Genomic DNA, 27,619 nt, shown 5'->3' on the forward strand with positions numbered 1-27,619 from the left:
CACAGAGATTCCAGGGCCCTTCCAATGAGTTTTATCCTAATTCCCTGGGAGCCTTACCAGCAGGAATGAGAAGGGACAGGGTTGTGGCTGAGGCGGACTTGATCACTTTGTTGATGGGGCGAGTGGTACGCTTTTCTGCAGAGTCTCCGGAGAGCAGCCGGTGGCGGGCCCTGCGTACTGCCAGGTCACTGATGGCCTTGGCTGTGGCTCCCTCGGTCAGCTGTGGAGTCCCGCGGCCTCCTCGAGCCTCCAGAGCTGTGGGCCCAAGTGAGCACTGAAACCTTCAAAGTGGTGGAGCCTCCCCCACCTTGCCTGCCAGCAGCCCTCCATTTCAGGCCTTCTGGCCACCTGCTGGTCCACACCTGGACTGGAGCCGCAGCTCTGGCCAATGGACTCCTCGTCTAGCTTCAGCCGCCGCTCCACTGGCCGTTCAGGGAGAGGCCCAGATACCCCTTCTCCAGAAGGGGGTGTCAGAAACCATGTACCCTCCAGTTGCTGCCTCCTGGGGGTGCTGCTAGCCTCCTCAGGGCCCTCAGGGAAGCGAGGAGCATCCAGGAGGCCTGAGCAGCGGCGTCGGACTGTCAGTGGAGGGCTTGAGTCACTCTCCGTGTGGGATGACTCAGACACTGACAGCCGCTTCCGCAATCTGTGAGACACAAGACCCAGGGTAAGACAGGCAGGTGGTCTCTCTCCTCCAGCTCAGGCTTCCTGATGGGCTCACAAAAGTTGTAAGTCATAGAACTTTCTTCCTCAGACATTCCTTCGGGAGCCATCCCTGTGATGCTTCCTCACTGCCACCAGCACTGCCCCCCAGCATCAGAATCTCGCCCACGATCTGTAACAACTAATGAATGGCTACGCTGCCCACCCTAGGTGGGTTCTGGGTGCTCACATCTCAGGGGAGCCAATCACCCAGCTCCGGTCTCGGCCCTTCAGCCCTGCCAGGCCATCAGAGTGGTCGTCCTTCTCTTCGCTCAGGCTGCGCTTGGTGGGGGGTGGTGCCCGGCGCTCCTCGAGCAGCGAGAGCCGCTCCATGCTACTGTACACCTGTGGGCAGAGAGTCTGTGCCAGGGACAGGCCCCAATAGCCACACCTCCCAAAAGTATCCTTGGCACCTGAAACCCAGGAATTGGAACCAGTTCTCCCCTTCCCTCCTCCACACCAGGTGAATATTCTAGGAAGTGGCTCTTCCACTGCCCTGACTGGGCCTCACCCCCAGCATCTCTCATGTCAGGGCCTGGAGTGGTTCCTACAGTACCTGTCATATGCAGGCCTGGCCCTTTCTTCCTCTTTCCCTATGGGTAGCCCCATCACCTGCTCCCCCCACCTGGCCCTGGCATGTTCCTTGACTGGTCCTCTTCCCCCAGTCCTCCCCCGCCTGGGCCTGCTCCATCACACCTTGCTGAACCTTGGAGAGCATGATGAGAATTGGCGGATCTCCAGGCAGCCATCCTCACTCACTTCTTCCTCGTCCTCTGAGTCCACGTGGTGGTAGCGCTCGGAGCGGGCTGGGTCAGACACACAGGACAGTTCCCATTAGAGGCCCGAGTGGTGCCTCCTTTTGACCTTTATCAGACTTCAGAGGGCCTGGAGAAGTCATTCCCAGGACCCAGTTCAGGGTGCACAGGTGTTTCTGGGCAAACAGGTAGGATTCCCACTCCTCCTCATTCAACCAGTGGCCTTACTGTCAAAGTAGCTGGTATCATCCTCTGACTCCAGTTGAGGAATAAATTCGGCCTTCTGACGAAGAAGTCCTGTCCAGTCCAGACCAGTAAAGAACGGGTGCTGCTTCACCTCAGAAGCACTGCCTGGGGACAGGGAGGGTGTGGGCAAGGGCGGGGGATGAGCTGCATGGAGTCTAGGCCAGAAAGTCTGGTGAGAACCCAGACCTTGAGAGGACAGTCCCGAAGGCCTCCGCTAGGGCATCTTTCTTCTTGTACTCACAGGACCAGGGCAGTTTCAGGACCAGACGCACTGCCCACAGCTGAAGCCTGAGCTTCCTGGTTGCATGGACTCAACCTCCCTCTTCCAAGTTGTGAGAAAGGTTGGTGAGGCCTGTCCTACCTGTACCCAGTCTCTCCAAAGGGTTCTGGTGGAGCAGTTTGGAGGTGAGGTCCTGGGCGTCTGGCGGCAGTGCATCCTCCCCTTCAGGCCACACAATCTCATCTGAAGAGTTGGGGTAAGAGGGAAGGAGTGAGTTAGAGAAGGGTCTCAGAGGCTGCAAGCAGAGTGGGGAGATAAAGAAGAGGGTTCTATGATAAGACGTCGGGTAGGGAGGCATAACGGGCCCAGCCCAGAGCCCCTGAAAACCCTGCCTGGGACCCAATTCCTTAAGTTCTATGGATTCCTGTCCTTGGAGGGGGTCCTGCATATCCTAGCCCTCAGCTTGCTCTGGATCCAGGACTCCCCCTTCCTGAAGCTCCAGCTCACCCCACCTTTACACTTCAGACATAGTACACTCCCATATACACAAACACACACAGGACACACACACACACACAAAACGGGCATATGGGGGATACATGAACACAAATGGAACAAGCCCCACGTGACACACATAGTGCACATGTATGCACACACGCATCTAAGAGGCAAGCATACTACACCTACCTACACACGAATTCAGAACAAGAACTCAAGCCTAACTGGTGCATGTGTAAATCATATTTGTGGATCTAGGCTCTGTCTCCCCAGTGTGCCAGGATGGTGGTACCTACCACTGATCACTTGCCCAAAGAGCTCTTCCGGAGTATCTCCAAAGAAAGGGACGCAACCCACCAGGAACTCATACAGGATTATGCCCATGGCCCACCAGTCCACTGGCTTCCCATAGCCCTGACGCAGGATCACCTCAGGCGCAATGTACTCCGGGGTCCCGCATACCTGGGCACAGAGAAGCCAGGCTGGCTCACTGGCATAATGGCTGAAGAAGTGGGGATGTTCCCACCTCTGTAGAAGAAAGCCTCTAAAGGAAGCCTCAGCTTACTTTGGTTAAAGAACAAGATCAACAAGAACCCAGGGTACCAGCCTTGGAACTGTTGGTAGAGTGAATTTATGTACTTCCTAACTAACCAAAACATACAATTCTATCCTGGAACAACCTCTCCCTGGGCCCTTAATACCTCTTTCTGGCATCTTGTTCCCACAACTGGCCTCTGCCCTCCAGCCTGCCAAAGGACATACCCTACAGTCACATGACTACTATAGGGACTTGCAAATAGTCACAACCTGAACTGTCAAATCAAGGAACATCCACAGACTACTCTCAAGAAGCTGGGTCATAATCCAGCAGAGACTTGGAGTGGTGTTCCAAGAACAGGCTCCAGAAGAGCCTTGCCCTTGACCGAGGCTAGGAGGTTCAGGACAAATCTAACAATGGTAATATGACCTATTTTCTCCAAACCCTGAGGATTTTGGATTTTATATCCATATGGTTCTTGTGGCCTGCCCGATTTTCCAAATGTGCTACCTGCCTCAATACCTCCCTGGAATCAAAAGGTAGAAAAGATAGGACCTCCCAGTCTTATGTGCCCTCCCTCCCCCACCCTACCCTTATTCTGAAGTCTGGAACTCAACTCCCAAGGTCTCATCTATCCTTCCGTACCTGCTTGTCCAGGAACTCCCGGGCATCCTTTTCAATGTGGCCCTCATACAAGTTTGTTGTCAGGCTCATGAGGCCAATTTTAGAAAGGCCAAAGTCAGTAAGCTTGATGTGCCCCATGGATGTAATCAGGAGGCTGGGAAATCAGAGAAACACAAGACTGGAGTTATGTCCTAGTTTTCCAAGAGTGCTGATTTTATATATGCCAAAATTTCCCACTCAGGCTTCTACAGGGTTCCTGTGGGATATAAGCAGGGTAGCTTCATCAATGAGACAGGCTACAAAAAAAAAAATATCTCTGGCTTTGTGAGTACTGTATTCTGAACAAGCAACTAACCTGCCTTTTGCCCATTCCCCCAACTCATTAATGTTTACTCCCCTTAACCATATTCTATGCTGGGGGCAAGTACCAGCCAGCTGATAGACTTTCTTCCACAGAAAGATCAGTCTCATCCCAAGGCTCTAGCCATACCCAGCGATCTTGTTCCATGTGCACAACTGGTCTTAAATTTTTTTAAAGCTTATTTATTTTGAGAGAGAGTGCGAAAGCGAGAGAGCACAAGTGCACGCACAAGAAGGGGAGGGGCAGAGAGAAGGAGAGACAGAATCCCAAGCAGGCTTTGCACTGTCAGCGCAGAGCCTGATGCAGGGTGCAAACGCATGAACTGTGAGATCATGATCTGAGCCAAGATCAAGAGTTGGACGCTTAACTGACCATGCCACCCAGGCACCCCTTCATAGCTGGATTTAAAGGAGGATTGGTTGGGAGAAACCAGAAATAAGATCTCACAGAGAATGGTCTCTTTCTCCTCCCATTACATACTCTGCCAGGACCATTTCATTTCATGACAAAGGCTTCACCCTGCCATCCCTTTATTCTATGGTTCCCAAATCAGCATCTGACTTCTTCATGTCTACTAACTGCCCAGATGGCTTACGGACACCATGAACTCAATCTGCCCAAAACAGTCACACCACCTAAGTGGTCCCCTTCTCATAAAATGATTTCTGTTATTGCTGAGCTCTGTGATAAGTAGTTTATTATTTATATAAATATTCTGGCCCCCAAAAGGTCTTACAGAATAACTAATGCAACAAAGGTAGGTATTATGACCCCTAATTTTTAAGAGGAGGAACAGGAGACTCAGAGAAGTTTAATGAACAGACCCAAGCTCCCAGAGTTAACAAGGGGTGATTTGAACTCCGTGCCTAGTGTCCAACTCTGTCTAGTGTCAAAGCCATTTTCCACAACAGAAAAAACTAGTGCCTTTCCTCATGCACTAGTCCTGAGCTAGATGTCTGGACGACATCCCAGACTCCTGCTCCCTTATTTCTCTCCCACCACTCATCCCAACCTTTTGGCTTCTTTTCTGTTTCCTAACACTATCCCATCTCTTCTGCTTCCTACAGGTTTGACTGTTTGGGGTCTGGTCTACTGCAATAGTCTCATCACCTTTTCCACTGCACAGTGTGCTTTCTAAACCTAAACCAAAATCTGGGCATATCATTCCATCATACTTTTGGCTAACAGGCCCTTTGAAGACTTGTTAGGACCCTTTATTTTATTTTAAATGTTTATTTTTGAGAGAGAGACAGACAGACAGACAGACAGACAGAATCTGAAGCAGCCTCCAGGCTCTGAGCTGTTACCACAGAGCATGACATGGTGCTCAAACTCATGAGCTGTGAGATCATGACCTCAGCTGAAGTCAGACACTTAACCAAAAGAGCCACGCAGGTGCCCCTGACCCTTTAAAATGAAACCCAAACCTAACAAAAAGACCCCTGATCTAACTCCTGCTTACCTCTCTAGTCTTCTTACTAATCTAACCAATTAGCAATCTCCATTTTCACATACTGGAGTTCCTAGGTCTCACACCTGGGTGGGGGCCTTTGCAAATCTCCTGCTTTGTAGCTTTAGAAAGCTCCTTTCACCTTTTCCCATCTGACTTGTGCTTTCCAAGAAGCAGCCTATACTCAGATATTTCTGTTCCCATTCTACACTTATGTTCTATAGTCCAGGGACTATCTTTTCAGCCCAGATTATAGTGCTTGGCCCAGAGAGGCCAGAAAATTTTAGAACACTTGTTCATCTATCTACTAGATGTGCTGACTCTTCTGTTCCTGCTTGGTTTCTTTAGTGGAGCTCCTCAGTGACGCTTACATGTCACTGAAGCCTTATGATGTGCCTGCCAGCCTTACTGGCAATGGTCTTTGCATTTGGGGTGGCCAGGGGCTAGAGCACTAGGCCTGGATGGACAACCACAAGAGCACTATTTCCTAGCATCCATTCTGAGATAGATTCAAACATGCTGTGTCTGCCTCCATTTATTTAGAGACCTGAGGGAGTCCTTGGGCAAGGGGCCAAGAGTGTGGGCGTACTTATCAGGCTTGAGGTCACGGTGCACGATGCCGTAGTTATGTAAGTACTCCAGGGCTAGCACAGTTTCTGCGAAGTACAGACGCACCATGTCCACAGGCAGGGCCCCGATGTTCTTCAGCAGAGTAGCACAGTCTCCTCCTGCAACAAGCCCAGGCCACCATGAAGGAAGGATCTAGTTCCCTATTCTAGATAGTCTCATGCTTTATAGATAGTCTCATGTGAGGAGGGAGCCTCACAGAACAGCCTGGTGCTAGAGACTGTGAATCTAGCCCTTCCACTGCTGGTAAGGGGGTCGGGGGGCAGATTGTAGAGACAAGTAGGCAGCAGGATGAGTCTGCCAATGGCTGTCAAGGCCACTTTTCAGGCCAGAGAGGGTAGGAACCCAGGCACTCATGCCTGTGAGTGGACTTGCAGAGATGGAGCTGAGTTATTTTACAGTATGAGTCCTGTATATTATAAACACATCTGCCTGAGACTTCAGCATTTGTTCACTTATTTCCTTCCTGACAATTATCTTTCGGGTTTTGAGTAAGGTAAAACTGTAAACTCCCAGCATGTAGCCTCTGAATTAAAAGGGGAGTTTTGTTCAGTTTCAACTTTAAGGCTTAGGCAAAATACCTTTGGCAGTTGTACACAGCCGTGAGAAGATAAGTGGGAAGGCCACTGGCAAAGCTGCCGTCTCTCCCCATATGCCCCATGATGCTCTTCTAGTCCATCCCCAGAATATTTTGTGTTCTTAAGGAGTATCCCCTTCACAAGCCAGGGCAATGGCACTCCTTTCTTCTGAGGGTCCAGATGCAGTCCTCCCAGCATGCGAGCTTGGGCTGTGGGGCTCTCCTACCTTCTTTGTTCCTGCCTGGCACCAGCAGTAGAGACCATCCAGGCTGTTGGACTGCTGTATCTTGTCCCAGAGTGCCTCTCTTTGCACCTGACATGGGCAGCCTAATGGCAACTACTGCTCCAGAGGCCTCTCCCTATGAGGGGCAGGGAGCTTTGTGCTCACTGTGGCCAAATGGTCTCTGAGATCCTAAGGCAGAAACCAATGCCAGAGAGAGACTGGGAAGTTGGGCTCTGAAACTTCACCTCTACAAAAAGGTGTTGGTCCCAGCTCAGGACTAAGCCTCATGTTATGCCTTGGCCTCCATGCCAGACCACCTTTCCCCAGTACCTTCCACATACTCCATCACCATGCATAGGTGGCGCTTGGTCTCAAAGGAACAGAACATGCTGACGACAAAGGGGTTCTCAGCAAAAGTCAGTATGTCACGCTCCACAAAAGCCTGCTGGATCTGGTTCCGTAGGATCAAGTTCTGCTTGTTGACCTTCTTCATGGCAAAGCGCTGCCGAGTAGACTTATGCCGCACCAGGAAAACAGCCCTGGGAAACACAGCCCAGCCCAGCTCCCATGGGTCCTCAGCACCGGGGCTGTGCTCCCCACCACCCAGAGCCGGGGTGTCCAAACTGCGTCCTATCACACCTTGTAAATATACAGAACAAAGGAGCAGCAGTGAGCTTATCAATGAAAAGGATCTAGGCCCCCTGCCCATAGAGCTCTTCAATTTCCCAATATACCAAGTCCCGAGGACACAGGTCAGCCCTTCCTCAGAGCTCAGCAAAGGAGGAATGCTACCAAGAGAGATGGGGACCTCGTCTGGGAAAGGAACAATGCCCAGATGTCAGAGGAAACTGAATTCCTGTCTCTCCAGGAGGTTTTGGAGAGGGAGAGAGTCTATCCTGAGGAATCTGTTGCCTGGAGGATTGGGCATCATACACGTCTAGGAGGAAGAGTCCAAGGGGCTGACTTAGCTCTAGTCGTGGCTACACCCTCCCCTCTGCTTTTACCCATAGGCGCCATTGCTGATGAGCTTAATGGTCTCGAAGTCCTCTTCAGAGGGTGTCTTTTTAGTAAGAGATGCCCCACGGCCCTGTAAGACAAGAGCAAAGGCAGGAGGCAGCAATGCTTCTCAGAGTCCACATGACTGGGGAAGCTGGGCCCCAGAATCAGCTCAGCCCTCAGTCCTTCGGCAGCCCCCACCCATTCTTCCTCATTCAGGAGCTGAATGACTCCTGAGACAGTACATACAACTGCTCATTCCTCCATCCCTCCTTTAGATATTCTCTCACAGAAGACTGCCTCACAGGGCCCAGTCTCCGTGATTGGGGCAGAAGCTCAAGGTCTTTACCTCAACTGAATCATCTGTCTCTGGAGTGTCAGGACTGTCATAGCTGCTTAATTGGGCCATTTCTAGAAACAAAGCAAGGGCACAAGAGAAAGGTATGCACAGCAATGTCAGGCACTTGAGTCCACTCACATCACATGACAGGTACATGCGAGGTAGACATTAATATTTCCTCCATCTGTGCAGTCTTGTGGCTCTATCCTCATAGGAATCACAGCTGTTGGACTTATAAGCTAAGTAATACTTCTGCTCCTATTTCTAGAATTCCAGTACTATTCACAAAGCCTGGAAAATTCCAAAAAGTTTCCCTCAAATTTAGGACAATTCCCGGAAAATAGGGCCCAAGGGTGGGCTATTGGTCCCTATCCTGCCTTGGGGGAGAGAGAAGGCAGGAGCAGGATGAGTACAAGCCAGGGACTTAGAAGCCCAGGGTTCATGAAGGGGCACAGTGTGAAGCCCCAAAGAATGGAGTATCTTCTGAAGCCCTGGGTCAGGACCACAGCAAAAACACAGGAGGACTTGTAAGGTGGTAGACAAGGGGGTAAGCATGCAGGGGAAGGGACCATTTTTGAAAATGTAATTGTGGTCCTTTGTTGTTGACCTCTTTTGACATTAGGTTCTAAATCCAACCCAACTGGGCTCATGGCAATCCACCATGGGTTAATGTCAGGCAGAGGTGAACAATTCTGAAGGAGGAGCTGTTTTATAAAGAGAATACAGGGTTCCTCCGATATCCCTGAGGCCCCCGATGCTGAGTTGTGTCTGTGTCCAATCTACGTCTCTTCTCCAAGAGGCTTTCCTGAGGTTAGAACTTGTCGACTGTGGGGCTTCTTCGCAGCCACCAGGCAGCATGCTCACCCTCTAGGGGATCCCGTGTGAGGCCCAGCTGACTAACGATGTAGCGGGGAATGTCACATTTAATCCCTTGTCCTTCTTTGACATGGCCCTCGGCTGCTTCTAACAGGTGGTAGAACTCTTCAGGGTCAAATTCCTGTACCAGGAGAGAGAGGCGGTCAGTGTGAGGGCTATACATGAGGGCTTTGGTTTTCACAGCACATACCCTGAGGAAGATGAACAAGACTTTCTCTTTGTAATCAGACACCTCTGCCTCTGAATACCCAGAAATTTCATGATTCATGGATCATGAGAATGGGGAAAAGCTGTCTTCCAAGTCAGCTCCAGACTGGACATCCTAAGCATGCGCTGTCTTCCTGACAATAAGAACCAGAGCTTTTGGCTTCAAGATAGCTCAGTCTGTTCACCTGGGCCAAAGTCTTACGCTAACCAGATGGCAGTGTCACAAAATCAAGGCCCAAAGAGATGCACTGATTTATCCATGGTCACAAAGACAGGAAGGGACAGGAGGTCAGCATTCAAGCCCAGGCTTAACGCCAAGCTCTGTCTAACCATGGACTTCATGTTCCAGAAGGAGAGGCCCTCTGCTTTACCACAGCCCCAGCTTCCACAGCTTCCCTCATCTCCGGTCTCAACATTTTGGAAAATCATCCACTGTCACAGGAGAATAATCTTTTTTATGAATTTAAAATGTGGATTAATCTAATAAGCCAGATCTGGAGGTCCTTCTAACTTCTTATTCTTCCTCAGTCCCTCGTAAACCCCGAGAGCTCCTCCGTCCACCTCTTCTCTGTGCCCTTACCACTGGCCTCCTCAGGCCACTCCTACCCACACAGGGACTGCTGCTTCTGGACTATCTCCCTGGTCATCCTGCCCTCTCTTCCAATTCACCATCCATGTTGCAACCACAGTAATCTTTCTCAGGAGTAAATCTGATGGAATGTTACTCAGAAACAAATAGGAACCCACTACTGATATAAGCAACATGTATAAAACAAACAAAAAAAAATTATGCTGAAAGTGGTCAGAACATACTACATAATTTCATCTACACAAAACCATACAAATGGCAAACTTATCCATAGTGGAAGAGAGCAGATGCACAGCTGCCTGGCAGTGGGAGGTGAGGGATGGGAAAGAGACTGACTGCAAAAGGCACAAGGGAACTTTTTGAGGTGAAAGAAAATGTTCTCTGTTTCAACTGCGGCGGTAATTATGCAGGTGTGTATTTGTTAAAACTCACTGAACTGTATACTCAAAAAGGATGTATTTTATTGTATATAAATTATACATCAATAAAGTTGGTTAAAAAGAAGTAAATCTAACCATACCACATTCTTACCTAAACTTTCTGATGGCCCCAAGTGTCTTTCAGGATAACCCAAACCCTGGAGCAGAAAACCTAGCCCTCCATGATGCCACCATGCCTACCCTCCAGGTTTCTCCCTCACCAATGTTCACATGCACCCTATGCTCTATCAAATGCCCCTGCTGGGCAAACTCATAATCATCCTTTGTGTCCCCAAGGAGCTTCCACCAAACATCCATCCCAAGAAGGACTAAGGCACCTTTCCTTCCTCATGTTCTTGTCACACCATGGACTACCCTCAATTGCAACACTACTTGCAGTATCATAGTTATTATTTCTACGTCTCCACACCTCCTACCTGAGTCACTGAAAGACCAGCTCCACTACACAGGGAGTACCTTAGGCTCAGGGACTCTGCTGTGTTTAGTTTAGGTCTGTGGCTCCAGTGTCTGGTGTGAAGTAGATACTTAGTAAATTGCTGCTGTATGATGAACTGACAGACTCGACTTGTGCCAATAGAACTGGCCTGTGCTCCTCACTGCCCAGAGCCCAGTCACCTGGGGCCTGCTCTGTGTGTGTGGGCCAGACGAGTACACCTCGGGACCAGCCATTTTCCTCACAGGAACTCATTTGGGCCCCAATGCCAGCATACCACAATTAAATAAAAATGTCAGCAGCAGAAAGGACAGTAGTGCTACCATAGTTTTGCTGTTAGCAGGATACTTCTTCTGTATGCCCCACCTCCTCCCAACCTTCTCTGGAGACCACTCACCAGGCATTCCAAGAGCCGAGCTGGGCGGGCAATGACAATCATCAGCTTCTTCACCAACTGCATCACAAAAGCCACTTCTGAACTCTCTGAGCGCTCATGAGCCTGTAGAGAAGATTGGTTAAGCAATCCACTGGCACTTCGTGGTTGGGCTAATGCAGGACAGGACTGGGCAGAGTGGACTCCAGGGAGACACAAGTTGGTAGTACAGAGATGTCTGCAAAATGAAGGACTCAGGGAAGGCCTGTGTGCCATGAGAGAGAGCAAGCCGCTCACAGGAGCTGTGTGAACTTTAGGACACGGTATGACCCCAGGGAATCACGGAGACATGCAGCTTTACCTGCTCCTCCATCCAGACCCTCGCTCAAGGGACAACTCTTAGGGGAGTTTCACTGTTCACTCTCCACCCCAGGCAGAAGGTCAGGAATAGAAAGACTTCAAAACAGAAGTGATGAGACCAGACAGGTATTTTAGAGAGATCACTCTGACTCTAGTGTGGACAGTGCACTAAAGAACACAAACCTAAAAGCAGGAAAAGCCATTAATGGATTACTATAATAATGTGCATAAAAAAGGCATAAATCAAGGCAGAAGAATGGAAGGAAACAGACAGCCTGGGGCCATTTCAGAGGTAGATGACTGAGTAGAGCAGAGGGTTAGATGAAGCAAGAAAAGAAGGGAACTGCAACTACAGTTTTAGGGAAAGTTCAGTGAATATATATATAAAATAGGAAACATATCAAGATGAGTAGTTCAAATGAGGGAAGGTGGAGAAGCTTCATTTTGGACTTGCAGAGTTGAGGTACCTAGATTAGATACTTTCTTGGGTATTTACTCAGCCCAGGAGCCTTTCTCTTTTTTATGGAAACTGCCCTGCCTTCTAGGAGCAACAATTGCATTGTGTGGCTGCACCTTCCATCCCACCTCCCACAGCTGACAAGTGTGGATTACTCTCCTAAAATTTAAAAATGGATAGAAAGACAACAGTTATTATCAGTGTGCTAGAAGCATATAATCTACTGTTGGATGAAAAGGGATGGCCACATCTAGCAAAGAGACCGAGGAAAAGCAGCACAGAGAAAAATGGCATGAAGGAGAATCACCACTTCCTGAGCTTCCCAGTTTCTGGTTTCTAGTTTTGGTCCCTTAAGACGGAGTTGCATTCCTGTCTCTATTTCTCTAAGACCCACCCACCCTTTTCATCTTTATAATTAGTTTCTCCTTCCTGCTTAAACTACTTTGAATTAGCTTTCTATTACTTGCAACCAAAGAATACAACCAATCTGAAAGTCAAAGTGGAGGAGTCCAATAAGCTGTGGACTGGAGCTCCAACACAGATGTGGGGCTAAAGAGAATAGGCGAGAAGCAGCCAGGAGGCTGTCCTCAGCACATGGGGGCCATGGAAGGAGATGAGGCTGTGAGGGAGAGTGTGAAGAAAGGAGGAAGAAAAGAGCAAACACTCAGGGTTATTCCCTGTGGAACACCAGCATTTAAATACTTTCATTTTATGTATTTTTCAGTGATCTCTACACTCAACATGAGGCTCAAACTCATGGCCCCAAGATCAAGAGTTGCATGCTCTCCTGACTGAGCCAGCCAGGCGCTCCCTAAAGCCAAATGAACACCACCATTTAAGACAAGAAACTTGTGAAAGGGCAGCAAGACTGGAGAGAACAGTGTCATGACCCCAAGGGGGAGAAAAAGGTCCAGGAGAGAGTCATATTGTAGAGCTCGGCAGAGTTATGAAGAAGGATAAGGATGGAAAGAGACCATAGGATCTCTCTGGCAACTGGCCAGCTAGTTGCTTGGTGACTTTTGCCTGAAAGAGTGTTAGTGGAATGGTGGGAAGAGAAAGTAAAAGGCAGAAGACTGAGCTGTGAATAGGTTGTTAGTAAAGAAAAATAACAAGGAATGTTACAAAAGAATTGGTTATGAAATGGAGAGAGAGGCTGGGCGCTTCTTTTAAGACTTAACCCAAATATCAACTCTGTGAACCCTCATTAAGGTCCTCTGCCTGTACCCCCCACCCCACCCAAACACATAAGAACAGGAACTAACTGTTCCCTTTTCTATGTTACGTTTACTTACACGACATGGTACCACATGTTTTTTGTTTTTGATTTGAGAGAGAGTGAGAGAGAGAGAGACAGAGAGAGACAGAGAGAGAGAGAGAGAGAGAGAGAGAGAGAGAGAGAATATCTTAGGCAGGCTCTATCCATGGAGTCTGACTCAGAGTTCAATCCCATGACCTTGGGATTGTGTCCTGAGTGTCAGACATTCATAAGCTACCCAGGCACCTAACACGTTATAATTAGTTGTCTGTTTCTGCAGCTACACTACAGAGACTTAGGAACAGAGAGACTGTGTCTTTTCTCCTCTCCTTACAATGCTAACACTAGCACAGTGCCTCTTACAGGGCAGATGCCAATGTTTGCTCATTAAATGTTTAAAAATATGATCTTAGGCTCTGGAATAAAACAAACCTGGGTTTGGGTTCTAGCTCTGCTACTTAAGAAATGAGTTACCTTGGGCTAAGCTAGCTTCTTTAAAGCTTTGGTTTCCTCTATAGATTTAGAGAATCTAAATTTAGAGAATCTTACCTACAGTGATGTTGTGAAGACTAAATTACATATATTAAATGAAATAATGCAGTGTCTAGTATGCATTAAGTGCTCTACAATAACAGTGATACTCTTTTTTTTTATTTAAAAAAATGTTTATTTATTTGAGAGAGAGAGAGAGAGTGTGAGCAGGGGAGGAGCAGAGAGAGAGAAGGAGACACAGAATCTGAAGCAGGCTCCGGGCTCTCAGGGATCAGCACAGAGCCTGATCCGGAGCTCGAACTCACGAACCACGAGGTCATGACCCATTGATGTTTATTCTTTTAAATGTAAATCTTACCATGCCATTTTCCAAATTACAACCATTAATAATTTTCCCCGCTGCCTTCATGATAAAATCTAAGCTCCTCACAGACACTTTAGCCTTTGCCCCTCCCCACGACCCCTCTTATTCTAATTTTCCCTGCAGACATCCTTCACCTAGTCCTGCCCAACTACTTTATCTGCAATTCCTGGAATGTCCCAAGTTCCTTTACACTTCTCAGAGTAGCCTGATTCTAGAGGCTGGCTGGTGCCAGCTGCTGGTGAGCAGACTGGCCTTAAGTGGTTGTTCCTGTGTATCCTTTTATGGCTCTCATGATGCATTTACTGTTTACATTTTGTTTACATAGATTTGTAAATATTATTGCCTAAGGTATTTGTATATAACTTACAGCTTTTATTTATTCAAAATTCACATGTTAATGACTTATGTTGGTGTCCTACTCTCACCATTACGTGGTTAAAAAAGAATTCCCCTCAAAAAATTTTTTAATGTGGAAACAATAAATTTCACAAGAGAAAAACAAAGGGAAAAAAGAACAACAAATATTTTTTCTAGTGAACTCCTACCTACTCGTCAAGACTCAACTTCTCCAGAACTCTCCATGCAGTCAGCATATCGTCCTCTGTGCTCAGAACTGACCTCTAATATTTCGTGCTCATCAACTCACAATTACAATAATACACAAAAGTGAGATAATTCATGTAGAGCTCTCAGTGTGGTGTCTGGCACACAGTACACGTCAATAAATGACAGCTGTTAGCTTTACGGTACTGAGAGCCGTTCTCTTTACTTGTTGATGGGTCTATAACTCACTTAGCAGTCAATTCCTTGAGCTGGAACCTGCAATGAATTTTTTTCTGAATTCCCAGGGCCTAGCAAATTAGGGAGCAGATGAACGCACTGACTCCACGGTCAGTGTTCTTGTTGCATCAAACAACCTACTCCCAGGGGCACAGGAGTTTGGGAAAACGCCTGAAAGGTTTTGGGCAAGGCTCTGACTTCAGCATTTCAGGAGATCAATCTTAGATATACAAGCAACCTGGGAAGCTACTCTACCTTGAGTTTTGCCTGATGCTACAATCCTAGATTCCTATCCACTGTTGGAAAGTTATTCTTGAACACAACAAGCTGCCAGGGATCTGCATGAGAATTTAGTTTTCTAAAACCGTATTTCTACAATGTCTGAATTTAAGTATTACTTTTGAAATCAGAAAAAAACATTTTTGTAGAAGGAACTACTTTTTCATCTATTAAATTTATATAGGTAAATCTATTAATTTAATAGGTAGAGAACAATCTGCTACCTATTATTTATGAGAAATCTTTCAGTATTTGATAGTAATAATCATGGCCATTTTTAGTCATCTTGTCTCTAGATTCAAGTGTTTCCTAAGTAAAAAATAAATAAACTCCCTGTTCCTACTTTCTATGCCAACATACTGAAGTCTTGTTTGACCATTAGCCCTGGGTCTCAGCTCAGTTGGTACTATCCCAGAGCAAGGTCATGGGTCTAGAGGTGATAGGGGCCTGGACTGGGAAATACTCTAGTACATGAAAAGGCACATGTCCTTCCCGCTAAACTGTACTAATGGTGTAGTATGGGACAGCTGTGATTTGAGTGGGCAGGCGTCCAACCACCTATGCGTAGAGTCCAATAGGAAAGCAAATTCGGGAGCATGAAGCAGTAGTTAAGAACTCACTGGATACTCTGGTCTTGACCATCTCTGGGTTATTTTATTTCTAGCCTCCTAGAGAAGGCTTTTCACACTGGGGAGGATCAGGTCTCTAAATACCTTAATCCCTACTAACAAAGTTCTTGTCATGTAAACAGAATGTCAGCAAATAGATAAACATATAGTGCAAACCCCAAACTCTTTTCCTTTGGTTGAGCAGAGCCAGTCTGAAGGCTCTGCTTACACCAGTATTTCTACTAAAAGAGAAGCCACCACAGCCACTGGGGCCACTTTTAGGCTTTGGGTGTTTATGAATACTATCAATGTTGGAGCCTCGGGCAGAGTAACCAGAATCAGAAAAAGAAAAACCCCACAGAACTGAGTTCGTCTCACAGCACACAGGCTTCTCTTAGTAAGCAGGGCACTGAAGAGGAACCAAAGTCTATCAGCAACCACACTTGAGGGTGGACCCTGCACCTGAGTAAGGAAGCTGGCAAGTTGGCTGAGAAGACTGGAAACACCGTCTTAGCCTTAATCTTAGCTTGGACTTAATAATCCACTACCTCATGGAGAATTTACCAGAATTCCAGAACAAGGACACTCACATCTTGCAGAAGTTTCTCTAAGTTCTCCTGAAGCTCATAGAAGTAGTGTGATGTAATGAGACGATTCCGAGATTTATCCAGGCAGTCTCGGGCCATCTCAATCACCTGATGATGAATAAAGCTCAAGGTTCCATCTGCCAAGGGCAACACAGTGTCTGGAGTGTTGGAGGAAATGAATTCTGCAAGACGCTCTTCCATTTGTGCAGTGGCCTACAAATAAAAGTAGGAAAAGTGACAAAAGTGACGACACTTCCCGTCTAGTTCCAGCTCAGTTGGGAGCTCAGCCTGAACGACCTGGTAATAACCTGAAGACAAGCTCTGTGATCCTGGTTTCCTGATGTTGCCTCTGGGGAATCTGACAACTGGACATATGAAAAGATCACCATCAAGTCAAAACATTACAGTCAAGGCCCTCTCTCACCATGACCTTGCCTATCTCCCTCCACTTCTTGGAAGATGTGCTCTTTTGCTCTAAGGACCTGGGAGTGTTTGCTGCTCTCCCCCATTAGTATGCGGCTTCGTGCCTGTCTGTTCCCTGCATGTAGCTTTTTCATCTGCCAAGGCTGCCTGGCAAACTCCTATCACTCCTAATCTCAGTTCACACATCACCTGTCTCTCCTTTGGGAAGCGTTCGATTCTTCCAGGCAAATAGGGTTTCCTTTCTTCCATGCTGCCACTGGACCTTCCAACTGTATAAACTTAGTATATAGACACTGCTGATTTCTAAACATTTCTCTGGACTGGGAATTACAAGTCAGAAAGAATTTGATTTATTTCAGGATCTTCTTACTTGACCTTAGGACTCAACTGGACTAAGCAGATGCTTAGAGAGTGTTTATTGAAGGTGTGAACCTGCCTCCTCACAGACCCAAACCTTCAACAGAGTAAAACAAAAGTCTGGCTCAGAAACCTCTGGGGGACCTAACTGCATAGTCATGTCAAATGATAAATACACACCAGTTAAAAGTTCCTAGCTGCCTATCTAGAACATAGCCTTTTTTCCTTTGCCACCAGGTGGCAATTTCTGATTTCCAGTGTATGTTTAAATGTTTACCTGTGTGTGTATCTGGTATTTTCATCATAACCATTTTTGCTACATTTTTACTGTATAACTAGTTGGCCATAAGGCAATTTTGCTGTAAAAGAAAAAAAATACCTGGTTGACAGTTTTGTTTGACAGTTTGGTTTCATTTCTCCAATAATGGAGAATAAGGCAGTACTCCCATTTTTGTATCATATAAATCTTAGCCTTCCTAATAGTCTACACAGTGGCACTGAGTTTTGAAACCACATTTTCCACAGAACTTTGGAACATCTATAAATGGGCATGTGACAATACGCTAAGAATGAAAAACAGTGTGGAAGGATTTCACAACACAATACAGAGCTCAGTTATAAATATGTACCTGAGTATCCAGAAGCTGATACTTCTCTTAATGAAGTATGAAATTTTGGTCAAAAAAGGAAAAGTGTGATGCCAAACAAGGAAACGAATAAGCAAAAACAAAATGTATAATACTATGACCAAAAGACTTTGAAGACAAATGCTTAGGTACAATCAACAAAACAAAATCAGTTATTTGTGCTGTTTTTCAATGAATCTACACCATACATTTAGAATATAATCAAATATTTTGTGTATTTTGTTTGCAAATAGCCTTTCAATTTTGTGATATGTTTTTTGTGTTTGACCATGTCCTTTTCAATGAATGTCCTTCATTTATTTTTTTTTGTGATCTGATCTTTTACAGCAAAAGTGCCCAATGGCCAATTTATGACCAGTTATACAGTAAAAGTGTTTATGGAGAAACCGTATATATAAACACACATCTAAGTATACACAGACACACAGAGGCACACACATGGTGTGTGGAGAAAGAGAAAGGAAACAGAAGGAAAGGAATCTTAACATAATTTCTCTAACAGTTTGTCTTTACACGAATGATTTGGAGACATGCATATGAAACAAATACACGATGTTAAAACGATAATATAATATCTAATATATAAGGAGGGGGAGGAAACATGTGAGATGCATTTTAAACACTACATACTCCCAAATTTCTTTACAAGGATCAAGCATAACAAAGTGATTTCCTAGCTGTTCATTCTGCCTGTCTTCCTCACTCATACTTCTTCAAGGCATAGAAAGCACAGACCACAGGGCATCAAAGAAATAACAGCTCACACTGAGTGCTTACTCTGTCCTGAGTACAGTTAGAAAAGCTTAATGTCCATTAACCTTCACAAACCCTCTATGAGATAGATACTCTTATTATCCCAAATTAAAGAAGATGCAAATGAAGCTCAGAGAAGTTAAATAACCTGTCCAGGGTCATATGGCTAGTAAATGGTAGTAGCAGATTTGAACCCATTCAGTCTGGGTCCAGAAAGTGTGTCCTTCCTTACTGCTGTGCTTCACTGTGTATGTCAAGAGGGAAAGCACAGGTTTCATATCATTTCCCTAAGCCACCCATGTGTGTCCAGACGACTATACTGGAGTCTAGAAAAAGGACACTCTCAAAAGAGTAGGCAACCAACCGTGCACTGCAGACCCTAGACACAGATGAACAGGTAGACCCAAGGAAGTCTGGATAGAGGATGAAAATACATGCTTGAGGACTTTATGCTCCTTGCTATCATGGACAGGGAACCTGAGTCAGTTCCTTGGTTCAGACAGAGTTGGCTGTGTTCTGCAGGAATAGGGCCTGGCACAAGATGACCAGGTCGGAGTATACAGGCATGCTGTATGACAAAGGGAAACAAGGGCCTTTGTTCCATGTATTGGTGGTTTCTAGCCAAACCAGAGAGCTGTGAAGCCTACTCCTCCATTATCCCAGGAGAGTAATCTGCCTACTCCTTCAGCATTTTCCTGCTTGAAAACCATCTGCCACCTTTCTGCTCCCTCTGGCCAATGCCCTCCCAGTCCAGCATGCCTGTCTGCTGTGCACTCTATGGGCTCTGCTTAAAAAATCTCTATCAAAGGAACGTGCTCTCTAATAGCCAATCCCGTTCTATGGGGACCCTAACTTACAGACCTGATGTGCACGGTCCCCAATTCTTCCCTTCCTAACATATAGTGGAATACCTTTCTAACATTTCTCTCTAGATACCTCCCCAGGGAGTGGAGAAATAGAGGCCCTACAAGCATGAGCCCCAGACTCATAGTCCTTTGCTGCCTGCCTCTTCTCCAGCAGTCTGGCAGCTTATATGTTTGTATCTTCCTCCTGCCAGGTGTCTTTCTGCTCTTCTTGATTACCTCTGGAGAGAGCATTCCCTCACCCCCAGTCTTCCCACAGAGACAGTGTTCCTCAGAATCCTTACCTTGGGAAATCTTTCTTTGTACACATGATTCATCATTATTATTTCACTGTCAAAGGAAACTGGGGACCGTCCAGGACTAAATAAGAAAGAAACAACTGTGTTACTTCAGTGCCAAGGAACTATCAAGAAGAAAGATGACCATTCCCAAAGTCCCACTGTCTGCAGCACCCACACACTCCCACCTACTGAGTGCTGAGTTCCAGACTCTTCCTTTTTCCTCAGGCTCCCAGCACACCTGGTTTAGCTCAAAAGGCTGCCATCTGGAACTAGACTACCTTCCTGCAAGAAGCCTAGTTTGAAAACTTTGTGAACAAAGAACTTTGCCAGCACCTGAAAAGGCCTAGAAGGGAGGAGACCACTTCTACTTGTGGCCTTCCTAGGATGCTCTCTCCCAGAACAGGACTCTCTGGGTCTTCTTTGCTTTGGCCATTAAAATCGATTATACCCCAGGATGTTCTAGGGATCAAATCAAATCAAACCACCACCTAACAACCAAAGGAAGACAGTGTATATCTGTATCTTTTTCCAAACACACTGGAGCCAATGAGGCTAACTTGAGCTCTGACCTGGGGGATAAATGAGGCCAATCCAGCTTGTACTGTGTTATAAGCCTGGGTCATCTAAAAGTTCCCCTGTGGCCCATGTGTGATTACATCTTCTTAAAGGATTTCAAAGTTGGAGCCATACAAATGAATGGATATTTGAGGTCCTGCCCATTTTGGTGCCCCTGATATGTGGACCCCAGCTGAGCTAGGTTCAGAACTGTTCCTCTTTGCCTTTCCTCCCTGGAGCGGGGCCATGGTCTGCCTGCTGTACCAATATACATTACCAAGTATTTTAAGAGTAATATAACAGGGATTTCCCTGAAATGCTGTAGTCTCCTCAATCTCAAATGGCCTAAAATGTACTCTTTACCCTGTGGATTGTGGAGAGCACCAAGATTCGGGTGTTCCTCTGAATGAGATAAAGAAAGGCACTGGGACCCACACTCCACAATACTCATTTGTGCTTCTGATCCTCTACACTACAGTCCCAGTGATCATGTCCATCAGTCTCTGAACTTGAACCAGTCTTTATGGTCTGGCCTGGCTTACTCTCCAGTACTCACAGTAGCAACATCACCTGGGGGGATTCTTCCTAGGAGGCCATGCTCCTCTGGGTCCCCACCCCGAACATATGAGCCAATTTATTATTTCCCAGGGGCTTTGGAAAGGTGAACTCAGTCATTAAAATCATTCCCATTTTAATTTCCACCCTCTTCCTTAACCTGGAATTTTGGCTCAATTTTATCAGCTAATGCCAAAGAAAAGAGCAAAACAGTCTAAGGAATTCACAGATAAATCAGCTGCTAAGGTTTGTTTGGTTTGATGAGCCCAGGTGACTCAGGGCAATGAGTTAGATTCAGATGGGCATTTAGTTCTGCTTCTGAAATGGGCTTTCCCCCAAGTCAGCCACAAGAGTCTTCAGCAGCATCTTCTGTAGCTGGTCTAGTTCATATCCCTGGGCCAGTGGGTTCTGCAGCCAGTTAACTGTCAAATGTATCATACTATTACTCTTTTTTTACTGAATGGAGCTTAAAGTACATTTATACTGCTGCTTTTTTTTAATGTTTATTATTTTTGAGAGAGAGAGAGAGAGTGAGAACGAGCACAAGCAGGGGAGGGGCAGAGAGTGAGGGAGACACAGAATGTGAAGCAGGCTCCAGGCTCTGAGCTGTCAGCACAGAGGCTGACACGGAGCTCAAATTCATGAATCACGAGATCATGACCTGAGCCGAAGTCGGACATTTAACTGACTGAGCCACCCAGGAGCCCCTCTACTGTTAACTACTTTCAAAGGGAAAAAGAGAGCATCATCAGGTATGCTTGAGCATCACTGGACTTGACTTATTTGAGCTGTGCCAAGGTGCTGTGCCAGGGGTTGGCAAACTATGGCCCACAGACCAAATCTGGCCCACTGCCTGTTTTTGTAAATAAACTTTACAGAACGTCTATAGGTGCTTTCACACTACAACAGCAGAGTTAACTAGATCCCACAGGGACTGTATGGCCTACAAAGCCTAAATTATTTACTATCCTGCCCATTATAGAACATTTGCTAATCTCTATGCTGTACAAACAAGCTGAGCCCCATCAGTCCTGGGATAGTGAGCAGGGAGGACCACTTACCTGAGGCTGCGAGAACGGGGCCGCATGGCTGGGGAGTGCCGCCCCTCCTCATCTGGTACACTCTCTGTGCTGAAATGCTTTGTTAAAAAGTGCAGCTCATCGGCTGTAGGCTGGAAGGGCAGCTGGTGAAGTTTTTCCTGTGAGGAACATGATGACTAGAGGGAGAAACATTAAAAAACAGCATTATAGGCACGTCTAAGTCAGACCAGGAACAGAGAAGACTTCCCAGGCAATGTGAACCCAAAGGCAACCGAAATCAGGCCATCTTTGCTTTGTTCCTTTTAGTCTCCACTGTGCAGAATTCCCCTTTTGACTCCTTCAGAGCCTTTAGTCCTGGGGAAGCCAAGACACTAGGAACTGACTTGAAAACAATTAAGAATTCCAAACACGGCCCAATGACCGAGATTCCAAATAAGAGCCCACTGCCAACCACAACAGACCTTTGAGGGAGCAAGCCGTGCTATGACAGGCATCCCATCAGATGCAGCGACTGCTATGACAGCCCTGTGCAGCACCAGAATCGGTGAAGTCCCCCTTTCTTGACAAGAGAGCAGGCAGGTCTAACACCACTGGCTCAGTTTCCATTCACCAACTGATGAAGAATCCGGGGCTCAAATATCTAAATCCATTTACAGTCAAAGCTACAGTACCACATTGAGGAAACTGTTGCCACAAGTAAGCCTCAACACAGAGTGAGAAATCAGAATTTTTCTGAGCTACCAGCACAGGCTTCCGTCATGGGATGCTATAATATATGGAGCTGTAAACAGCTAGTGGGAGGTCTCCACAGAGCTCTCTCTTGGCCACATTTTTGGAAAGAGTTTGGATAGAAATTGCAAAAAGTATCTTCACCCAACTGCCACTAAGATGAAGTAAAACTTTTTTAAAAGTATCCCAATAAAACAAGCTGCAGCCATGGGTTGAGTATATTAAATTTACTGAACAGGTATATGTCATATATATCTTTATCTTGCCTTAGGTCTAAAAGAATCATCTGAGTAAAAGATTATAGTGAAAGGGATATTTGCCAGGCAAAGATCTAAAGCTTAACTGCTGCTAAAAGACCAGTGAGATCGTTGGGTTAATGTATGAGCAATATCTAGGTCAAGGGAGGAAATGATACTCCTTTTACCTGCTTGGTATTCATGAATGTTGAAGATTCCTAGGGAGACCTGAAGAATGGCAGCAGACATGGGGAACAGGTCATCCAGCCTTGCTGCCCAATCCAGCCTGCAAAGCCTACAGTGCTTAGTGTTTGGCTCTTTACAGAAAAAGTCTGACAACCTTATCAGCCTGAATTCAATTAAAATTTGTGCAATGAGGAAGACTTTGTTTTACCATCAATCGTGCATAGCAGCAATTATGACACCTGTTGTGTTTTAGGCTAAAACCTTCTCTAAAAGAAACATAACTAGATGTTTTAGAGACAGGCCAGCTTTTTTTTTTTTTTTTTTTTTTTGGCTGATACATATCAAACTTCAATATAAAATAACCACCATCCTTCCCTTTTTTTGAAAGGAAAAGGTGAAAGAGGAGAAGGAGGGTCTACCAGGCCTTTGGGACATGGGTGGGTCTATCTGCTCTTGGTTACAGGTCTAGAAATAAGTTGGGGGAAGATCCATGCTTAGGATCCCCCATGTCTGGCAAAGCAAGAGTCAATCCTCAAGCCCTCCTCTGACTCCACTAGGAAGAACTGATGCCCAGAGAGCATGCTCGTTAGTTCTTTCCAAAGGTGTTCAATGGATCTGGCTATAGCTGGTAAGGGCCACTACTGCCCCACTCAGCCTCATCCCAAACTACCTCTTTGAGTTTGGCTTTGAGGGAAAATGGAGAACCACTTTGCAACACTGTAAGGACAGGCAGCAGTAATCTGCAGTGAAGTATTTCCTTGAGGTGACAGAGGTAGAGCCACAGATTTGGCTACTTACTGAGACAGTAGAGCTAGGAGTGTTGGTTCCGTAGCCTGAAGAAGGCAAAGAGGCCAAAGACCAGCGCCGTCCATCAGTCCTATGTAAGATTCAGAATATTAGGCAGTTTCTACAGGACCCCACCCTGAGCCCTGGACCTGCCGGTCTTTCCATAAGCAATTTTTTTTTGGGGGGGGGATAGCTGGTTAACTAGTAGGCTCTTCTTGGTCTCTACACAGTACTGCTTGGTCTAGTACATGCTTTCATGTCTCTCTCTCATATGGGACCTATGGTTGTGTGTTTTCCACTGCTAAGACAAACATCTCTGACTAAAAAGGAGTCTGTGACTCTGAATAAGAACATCTGGCATACAATACTGTGGTTCTGAAATAAAAATCTTTATACTCTCAACGCATTCATTTTTAGAAAAGCAATGACAAGGGACTCCAGCTAAAGGCATCACCACAAGGAGAGAACTGCCACTGAAATACAGCTATTCCTTTTTTCTGGGGGCTCCATGGGAAAGGCTCTTTGGTCTTTCCCAGGCCACTGGGTTGTTCAGGAAGAAGTGGATCACCATCTGTGTCTGAGTATGAATTAATCATTGGCAAACAGTCCAAGGTTACCTAAGATCCATTAGGGCCTATAAAACCAGTTTTTGACAATGTTTGCAAAGAGTGATGGTAACTTCATAAAAGAAAAGTGAAATGACATAACCTTGGCTATGTATAAGATTTTGGAGTGGGCTTCCTGCTGCTCTTGAAAGGATGTACCTCAAAGCTCTCGTCACAGAGAACCACTTATTTGCTTTTCTATGGGGGAGAAAGAGCAAGCAAGTATCTGGTTTGAAGCTTTTATTGCATGGACAAGTGATTCCTTCCTGAACTATAGGATATGCTGCAAGACAAGTGTTCTTTCTTTATGAAGCCTGGGGGGATAGCCTGGTCTGGCTGAAGATGGAGAAAATTTCTTTGCTGCTACCACAGAACCTTAGAACATTAGCAATAGAAGATTTTTAGAAGTTAAATACCCTCAATCTTTGAAAAAACACTAAGAACCAGGGATTTGTGTGATTTAGTCCAGACTTCACAGTTAAGAGGAGCGGGGAGAAGCAGGGAGAGAAAGGAAAAAAAGAGGACTCAATCTTGCCATGGCTTTTCCTTTTGAAGCACTCCTCCCCGCCCCCACCAATACTCAGCAGCTTTTCCTACTATATTCTGCAAGGGGGCAGTCCAGGGTTCCATGCCACATGCATCTGATTCAAACTCCATGCCACCCAGGCAGCTAGCTCTGCTGGAACCTAGTCTCTGAGGCAAAGAAACGTGCAGGAGGCTTCCAAATATGATGTTCTCTCTGACCTCTTTGTTGAGTCCTGAAAGCTCTATATGGGAAAGCAAGTCAGTTCCAGGAAAATAGAGTTCAGCAAAGACAGTACTAGTCTAACCAGGGAGGAATTTCCCAAACCCTTGTCAAATAGACTTTTTCACAGATCATTTTTCCTTCTTTAGATAGAGGGCAGCCATTTTCTGTAATCTGAAGAGCAAGGGCTACCAGAGTCAGAAAGAAATGCCACTACAGTATGCCTCCATTTCCTCTGCCTGGTCATCCCATTTGGTAACTGAGGAAATTTGTGGGAAAGAGGGTGACTTGTCCCCAGGCTCAGAAACTTAGAACTATTCAGCAATTCTTGCCTCTAAATATATGGGCTCTGAGCCTTGGTTCCAGCAGGCGGTTCCCTTAGGGCCTCTTACTAGATATAAAAGGCCAAATGTTCATACCCACAATCAGAGAAGATTCATCACAACCAGTTCTCATCAAGCACAACACCACAAACCATATTGTCTGGCCATGCATAGCAGTTTCCCAGTCCCTCTCCCCATCAAGTCCACTATTACCTGTCTGCTCTGTGGCCATGGCTGTAGTGAAAAGACATATATCATAGTGAGAATCAAATGGAACCAGAGAGACTGATTTGTTTGACCTCTGGCATTTGGTCAAGCTTGGCAGGGGCAAACTTTTGTTTAGGAATATGTAGAAGTTTGAAATGAAACTGTAGGATTGATAGACCTATCCTTAGCAGTTCACCAAATCTGTGTTTTGTGTGATACTGCAAACCCATGCGGTCCTATAAGGCTCAAGCCAGACCTTAGTAACCTAGCAAACACAATTTTTGAGTACCCTGTTTAGCAAGGTTGAAGTCCCCCTTCTCCACCATTACCAAAATCTAGCTTCTTTTCCTATTATGTCCTGTTATGGGGACAGCCCAGGGTTCCATGTTCCATGCACATGACTCAAACTTCATGCCACCCAGCACAGAACTATTTGGATCTCAGTGGTAATACCAGGTCCTGAAATCCCCTAGCTGATCCTACTCCTAAAGCCCAGATAATGAAGCAGACACAAGGGCACCACCAATGGAACATGCTATTCCTTCTGCCTAAAATGGTCTACACCCATGTTCTCACTTTCAACATGCAGGCTCCTTCTTATCCTTCAGGTCTTAGCTTGAAAGTCAGTCCCCTTCAGAGAGGCCTTACGTGACCACCTCGTATATATTCTTCAGCCCTATTCCCTTCCTATGGTTTCATGCAGCATCATGTTCTTTCTTTTCATGGTGTTTATCACAGTTTATAAATGTTTGCTTGTTCACTATTCTTCCCCACCACTCATTCAAACAATAAGCACCGAGTGAGTGCTTATTACATACCAGGAGACACAGCTTTCAACATATTAAGGCATCTCTATTAAAGATACTTTTATTCTGGTTGAGGGGGGATAGAAAACAAGCAAATAAGAAAGTATCAGGTATTGAAAAATACTTGTTTGAAAATAAAACTAGATGATTTGCTGGAAAAATGAGTGGGCTCCTTTATACTGCAGGTTAGGGAAGGCCTCCCTAATAAGTTGACATTTAAGATGAGAAATGAAAGACAAGAATGAGTTAAATAAGTGAAAATCTGAGAAAACAGCATTCCTTGCAAAGGCAATAACAGGTGCACAGACTCTTTTAAGTCTACTAAGTTTCAAGAAAGTAGGAACTATGGTGTTTTGTTTTGTTTTTTAATTTATGGCTATTTTGTCACCACTACATAACTAGTTACCCAGCATAGTGCCTGGGTATACTGGATGCTCAGGAAATATTTACTGAATGAATGAGAAATGACTCAATGCCACTTATAGAGTCACAGATCTTGCTGTCCCAGCACATATGTAATCTGAGGCTATAGTTCACACACAAGGTAGGAAGTCGGGATAAGAAAGACTTTCCAGCTGGACTGGGAAAACAAATGCATCAATCCAGCATATTACTATACTGGAAATGTTCATAAATGGATGCCGGTTAACTAATTTTAAGTTATACAAGGTAGAAGAGATCTGTCCATGGGACAAACTTAGATGATATTTGTTTTGAATAGGACAGCTGGGTCAGGAGGAGCGTGCAAGTCAGCTCTCTTAACTTCTCCCAGCCTATCCACGTGCTTTGCAGCTATAGACAATCATGGAGAGGAAGAAGGTGGATTTCTTCTGGGTCCTCATTTGAATAGTGAATTAATGCTGTTTCAAAGAATGTGCCCTTTTTCCATTATCTCTTTTTAAAAGGAAGTCTAAGTACAGAAACTGCTCTGGCCTCAAGCTGCAAATATCATTCTGTGTTCACTAAAGGTTCCAAATCTGGAGCCATGATTTTTCTGGAGGACTTAATGCCAAATGCTGATTCTAACCAAGAATACTTTTAAAAATAAAAAATAAAATCAGAGAACATGAACTCTGCCAAGAAAGAATTTTAGAAAATTTTTTGAAAAGTAAGTCTTTTTCCATTTTATATGGAGCTGTGGTATGTAGCTTGGACGAACCTATCTCAGTTAGCTCAGTACTTCTCAAGAGGCCCTGACAATGGACTGAGCTGTCAGGATTGCTACCACGTTCCAGGAGTAAGTATATAACACTTCCAGAGGAGT

The 27,619-nt window shown here is 45.7% G+C and overlaps 1 protein-coding gene across 4 annotated transcripts in view; it reads right to left on the bottom strand.

Annotated features, from left to right (window-relative positions):
• MAST2 (microtubule associated serine/threonine kinase 2) overlaps nt 1–27,619 on the bottom strand; it is a 196,886-nt gene that overhangs the window by 3,865 nt on the left and 165,402 nt on the right. For 3 of the 4 annotated variants that reach the window (XM_029950006.1, XM_029950009.1, XM_029950008.1), the window contains 19 exons: nt 25,556–25,576; nt 23,682–23,760; nt 21,754–21,908; nt 19,586–19,661; nt 16,262–16,471; nt 11,101–11,202; nt 9,023–9,155; nt 8,168–8,229; nt 7,827–7,909; nt 7,153–7,361; nt 5,984–6,122; nt 3,605–3,737; nt 2,718–2,883; nt 2,065–2,166; nt 1,686–1,808; nt 1,399–1,508; nt 893–1,047; nt 363–646; nt 58–255 (listed from right to left, as the gene is read on the bottom strand). In XM_029950006.1, coding sequence (XP_029805866.1) covers nt 58–255; nt 363–646; nt 893–1,047; nt 1,399–1,508; nt 1,686–1,808; nt 2,065–2,166; nt 2,718–2,883; nt 3,605–3,737; nt 5,984–6,122; nt 7,153–7,361; nt 7,827–7,909; nt 8,168–8,229; nt 9,023–9,155; nt 11,101–11,202; nt 16,262–16,471; nt 19,586–19,661; nt 21,754–21,908; nt 23,682–23,760; nt 25,556–25,576 — 2,540 coding nt within the window. The remainder of the gene's footprint in view (nt 1–57; nt 256–362; nt 647–892; nt 1,048–1,398; nt 1,509–1,685; nt 1,809–2,064; nt 2,167–2,717; nt 2,884–3,604; nt 3,738–5,983; nt 6,123–7,152; nt 7,362–7,826; nt 7,910–8,167; nt 8,230–9,022; nt 9,156–11,100; nt 11,203–16,261; nt 16,472–19,585; nt 19,662–21,753; nt 21,909–23,681; nt 23,761–25,555; nt 25,577–27,619) is intronic. The other variant, XM_029950007.1, reaches the window with a different exon arrangement.

The sequence above is a fragment of the Suricata suricatta genome, chromosome 8, assembly GCF_006229205.1.
Source record: "Suricata suricatta isolate VVHF042 chromosome 8, meerkat_22Aug2017_6uvM2_HiC, whole genome shotgun sequence".
Taxonomy (NCBI): Eukaryota; Metazoa; Chordata; class Mammalia; order Carnivora; family Herpestidae; genus Suricata; species Suricata suricatta.